This window comes from Polyodon spathula, chromosome 40 (assembly GCF_017654505.1).
Source record: "Polyodon spathula isolate WHYD16114869_AA chromosome 40, ASM1765450v1, whole genome shotgun sequence".
Lineage (NCBI taxonomy): Eukaryota > Metazoa > Chordata > Actinopteri > Acipenseriformes > Polyodontidae > Polyodon > Polyodon spathula.
Genome location: NC_054573.1, coordinates 486,937 through 492,853, shown reverse-complemented (window position 1 = coordinate 492,853; position 5,917 = coordinate 486,937). Strand labels below are relative to the sequence as shown.

Genomic DNA, 5,917 nt, shown 5'->3' with positions numbered 1-5,917 from the left:
GGCAGTAACATTTAGGAATTATCATTCCTCCATAAAAACACCAGATACAGTACATCAAGGCAATGCTTTTTCACACTAGTAACAAAGCTTTCACGGAGGATTTATTTATATTAAAGTCCGGTCCCTTGTACTCCAGTTATCTCTGTCCCATGTTAACTCTGTCCAGTTCAAATTCTACCCCATTCCCTGACATTGTGACAATGCATAATAACATATTCATTATGTGTAAGTACACTTGTATTTACTAAGAAGCTGCTATGTAAATGAACAGCAATTTCTATTTCACTGTCATGTATTATCCACTTTCCACTGTCTTTAATGTATTATGTTTTTTTTATATATACTCTATATCATGTATTATGCATTTCTCTGTATTTAAAGTATTATGGATTGTCTTGTTACTGCATCTTGTAAAGCACTTTGTGATGGTGGTCCACTATGAAAGGCACTATATAAAATAAAGATTGCTTGATAATTGGAGACACTTATTGTAAAGTTTGTTACTTTACCTGGGGTTATATTAGACAGTTTAAGATTACTGTTCATCAGGGTGGAACCAAACAGGCAAGCATGATCAGTTCAGATTTAGCATATATTACTGGCTCAACTTCATTCGTCCACGACCTGTGTGGAACTCTTGTCACATTCCAAAAAAAAAAAAAAACGAAACAGTGCACTACTGCAGTTTCTGTAAGGTTGTTATCTCTCCAATAAACTGTGCGGTCAAGGTCACTTTTCAACATTAGTAAAACTGTTTTATGAGAAGCCATTTCTATATATAAATAACTGCCTAATTCTTTGTGGATGTCTACCTCAAACCACTGCGGGAAGACTTGGGATCAAACTTTATTTATTTATTTTTTTAACTGTATCAGTCTAATTCAGAGCTACTGCACAACAACAGTACAGCATGATTGCAAAACTGAGCCAGATTTACTGAGCCTGAACGAGAGTGTGGACTGCTGTTACTCACCAGCCCCATCTTATTGCCAATCCTGAATTCTGGTGCTTAGAATGGAGACGGTTCTGCTCCCTAGTTGTTTTTTCCTTCTGAAGTGAAAGTTGGCCATATTTTTCATGTCCTCCTTCACTCCGTTGCTGAGCAGTACATAGAGTATGGGGTCCACCACGCTGTTGAGGATGGACATGGCCAGAGACACGGAGAAGTAGTGGTAGACCTGATCCTCGAAGGGGCAGGAGTTGGCCTGATGGTAAAACACGACAGTCCTCAGTAACAGGATGATGTGGTACGGAGCGAAGCAGAAGGAGAAGATGACAATGACTGCAATGGAGAGCAGCTTCACTTTGCGTTTCCCCTGGTCCTTCACACCGATGCTTTTCTGCACCCCCTGAAACATCTTGAAGTAGCAGAATGTGAGGAGAAGCAGAGGGACAAGGAAACCAAAAGCCACCCGGATGAGGTTCACGCGGGCCACGTGGACTGAGAGGGGGTAGCTCTCATAGCATCTTTTCTGAGCTTTGAAATCGTGATTAAGCCATGCAGCTACAGCGTGAGTCCCCATCACCACCAGGACCACAACAGCGCTTAAAATGCAAGCGTACCTGCGCTTCCGAAAGACCTTCACATGAAGAGGATACTTGACAGCCAAGCAGCGGTCCACAGAAATGCAGCAGAGCAGACCAATGCTGACGTATAAGTTGGAATAGAATACGAAGCCTGCAATCAGACAGGCCGGCCTCCCCAGCGTCCATACGTGGTCATTGTGGTAGTAGTGGATCCAGAGGGGCATGGTCAAGATGTACAGGAGATCCGAGATGGACAGATTCAGCAGGTAGACCCCGAGGACATTGCGGCTGCGTACTTGCTGAATAATGGGCCCCAGGGTGATCAAGTTGACTATCAGGCCAACAACAAAGACTATAATGTAGATGGCCATCAGGAGATCACTGCCTGGTTTGAAATTGATCCCGCAGTTTGAGGCGTTGGTGGTGGTGTTCATTGTGCCTGGCTGTTTAGAAGGGTCTATCTGAAGGTTTGCGATGTTTTATGAGATGGAAGAATCTGGGGTGAAAACAAAGGCAAAGGCTTGTTTGTATTATGTGAAAGTGGACTGGACATAGCTTGTATACATTATCCAGTTCGTTGTTTAAGATGTAATCATTCATTTATTTATTTGTTAACCAGACTTTGACACAAGTGAAGCCTGTTTTATTATTCTATAACCCCAGAAGTTAATTTATCAATTTAGTAAAAATATAGTTTTAGATTAACTGCCCCAAAAAAAAAAAAAAAAAAAAAAAAAAAAAAAAAAATCAAAAACTCCCCTGATGCCTGGAAAAGGCAAAACAACAAAATAATAGAAGAGAACTAAACTATGTCAAAACTGAATCTAAATCTTGCAATCACCTTCAACGCTGTACCGAAAAACCACAGACAAAACGGAAATCGTTTGGGGCATAGAAAATGAACCAGGGAAATAATAAGCGTACAATGTTCTGTTAACCATATCATGGAAGAAGGGGTGAGAGGCTGACCACAATGCAGAAGTGCCAATGTGCTCAACTGAACTGTCAAATTCAGGGTTTTCCTGGCTTAAAATATACATTCACTCAAACCATTTCTTTAATTTAGCATTAGGGTGTATATACTGTTGTTTGTAAGCAATTGGAATTTTATTAAAATCAACAGGTTTGGGCTTTTTTTGTGTATTTCTGTGCCAACATCATTTAGGTGAAAAACATATGAATGCATTTATTGTATCAAGAAAAAACTAAGCAAGTTATTTAAAAAAAAAAAAAAAAAAAAAAAAAAAAAAAAAAAAAAAAAACAGAAAAACAAAAAACAGTTCAAAACAACATCCCTCGTACCGAATCATTTTGTGGTCCTTGAGGTAGGCTGTCAGACGCATAGACAGATAAGACAGCAAGATTAAGATTACAACGTGTGCAGGTTTAATCATAAACTGTAAAAGCAGTTGTTTTATGAGAAATGTAAATATATATATATATATATATATATATATATATATATATATATATATATATATATATATATATTATATAATATATAATATAGAACAAAACAATTAGATAATGTATGAAAATAAAGGAAAACAAATGGATACATAGAATCAGTACTGGTACCATGATGCCTAAAGGTTTAAAGAGAAAGGAATAGAAGATTGTTACATCATTAACTATGTAGCAAATTATCACACACACACATTAATAGATGTAAATAAAAATTAAGTGAGTGGAGCTCCCAGAGCATCAACAGAAGTTGGCTTCTTCAAGCAGAAACTATATCTATACATATCTATGTAATAATAAGCAAAATTAAAATCATACCAAACATAAGATGTCAGTATTTGCAGTGTACCCTCTTATGATGAAAACTCTTTTAAAAATAAAGAAATACAAACTTGAAACAAAACATAGTAGTGGTATGTACTGCTTACCAAGCTAAGCTCAACACAGTATTTCCAAGAAAATGTGCAACTTCTTAATCGTTGTGCATCAAAAGCCAGATTATGTCCAAAAAGTGGGGGCTAATGCTATGCAGCATAAAAACAAAGCATGCATGAAAAAATTCATGAAACTCCTGCAGGTCATGCAGATGTATCTTGCTAGAAGCGCATGGAAGGTCTGACCTGACCTGTGTTCAGGACTAGTTAACTATGAGTGGCATTGCTGGTAAGTAAAATCCGTTTGCTTCATGTGAGTGGGTGGAGTCATTTTAAAAAAAAACCCAAATACACACACTGGGAGGGAAAGTTGCATCAGTAAGCACGTGTTCCGTCTAGAGAAAGTCCATCTCTGACATCATCTTAGCTCTGTGTGTTTGTGGTTAAGCTGAGTCCTCACTCTGCTACTTTTTCCTGTGTTACAGTTTCTGCCAGCGCCACTGCTTTAGATTGGTTGGCAGAGCAGAGCACCAATACATATCTGTATTGTAAAAAAAAAAATGATTACCCAATATGGGCATTTTGCATTGCGCTAAATATATTTTTATTTTGACATTTAGCAGACACTTTTATCCAAAGCAACTTACAGAGACTAGGAGGTGAATTATGCATCACAGCTGCTGCTGTAGAGTCACTTCCAATTGGACCTCAGTTTCACATCTCATCCAAAGGACAGAGCACAAGGAGCTTAGGATCACACACAGAGAGTCAGAGGCTGAGCCAGGATTTGAACCCAGACCCTTGTGTTAACACGCCTCTTTCTTTAACCACCACACCACCAAGCTTCCCAGTACATCAGCACTATTCTGTCTGGTCATGTACAGCGAGCATGTGCCATGCAAACACATGGTGGTGTACCGCTAGCAATGAAAACCAGACAGGAAATAGCACAGTAAAGATGACGAAGGCACGATGCCAAAATGCCTATGAGGGATTTCATACTGAACTGAGTTTGCTTGATTATGGAGTCACAAAATGTACCTGTGAAAAAGTGTTGACCAGATAAAGGCCATCAGTTATACAAGAGAACCTTACATAAAAGAAAATCAAAAACAGTATTTAATCTACAGACCACTTCCACTTGATTATTATGGTACAGTGATCAGGAACAATATTGTTTGAAATGCATGCAGGGTCTCTGACATTAGGTCTTGTCATTTTACCTTTGAAAGGCAATTTTGTTGTCACAGGATGCAATTTGCATTTGATGCCTGTCAAACTGCTCAAAGCTACAGGTCTGCAAACACAAAATGGTAACAGGAATATGAAACGTAATTCAACTGGCTTAAGACGAAATCTTGATGACAGCCAGAATTCAGCTGATTTAAAACCAAAGTTGTTTAATACATCTTGATAGTAACCAGGATTTGATCTCGGTTTCAATGTATTTTAGTAACCCCAGAAAACCCCAGAAACTGTTCTTGAGCAAGAACCCAAACCACATGCACAGGAGCATGGTTAGGTTTACGAGAGCAAGGCACTCATGTTATATCCTGTTATTGAGAAACAAAAAAACTACATAAAACCAGAACTGCATGATGTCTGGGTGGTTGTGTATGTGCAAAATCAAGACCTAACTTACTAGAAAAACAAACACAATAAAATCTACAACCACTTGTAGTTACTGTACACCGTTGTCTCCATTTACAGCACAGATATTTCACAAAGTTATTTTCCCAAAGCATAAAACTTTGTTGTAAATACATTAAATACTGTAACAAAAGTGTAAGTACAGTCTAACTGCAATGCCGTTAATATATTTCTACTTTGATGTGTATTCCACATACAGTCGGATATATTTCCACCCCAGCTGCCTGAACTGTCACCTCAAGCCTGTCTTGGACTGGAGGGAGCACTCTTTCTCTTAGGGGGTGAGGGAGCAGTTCAGTCTCCATGCTTTAAGCCTGCCCTGGACTGGAGAGAGCACTCTTTCTCTTAGGGGGTGAGGGAGCAGTTCAGTCTCCATGCTTTAAGCCTGCCCTGGACTGGAGAGAGCACTCTTTCTCTTAGGGGGTGAGGGAGCAGTTCAGTCTCCATGCCTCAAGCCTGCCCTGGACTGGAGGGAGCACCCTTTCTCTTAGGGGGTGAGGGAGCAGTTCAGTCTCCATGCTTTAAGCCTGCCCTGGACTGGAGAGAGCACTCTTTCTCTTAGGGGGTGAGGGAGCAGTTCAGTCTCCATGCTTTAAGCCTGCCCTGGACTGGAGGAAGCATTCATATTATTTGACAGTGGGACAACACATTAATATAATCTTGGTTTCATTATATTTTTGCAAGTGGAACAATCAATACAGTTACTGATATACTGACAGCATTACAAAAAATACAACAGTGGTCAATTATTATCCCAAATCTAACTACAGATCAGATAGTCTGGCTCACAATGCCACTTTTTTAATTGGTTGGTCCAGCCTGGCACTGAGAACGCAGCATGAACAGTGTAGTCATGATCTATTTTGTTGCTTGTTGGCAATTTTCCATCAGGGCAAGCCATC

General features: G+C 39.4%; 1 protein-coding gene across 1 annotated transcript; it reads right to left on the bottom strand.

Annotated features, from left to right (window-relative positions):
* Window positions 1-393: 393 nt before the first annotated feature.
* On the bottom strand, window positions 394-4,008 carry gpr184 (G protein-coupled receptor 184). Its single transcript, XM_041236281.1, has 2 exons — window positions 3,420-4,008; window positions 394-2,023 (listed from the first exon to the last, which is right to left on the bottom strand). The coding sequence occupies exon 2, from the start codon at window positions 1,959-1,961 to the stop codon at window positions 984-986; it is 978 nt and encodes a 325-aa protein (XP_041092215.1). The 5' UTR covers window positions 1,962-2,023; window positions 3,420-4,008; the 3' UTR covers window positions 394-983.
* Window positions 4,009-5,917: the final 1,909 nt, after the last annotated feature.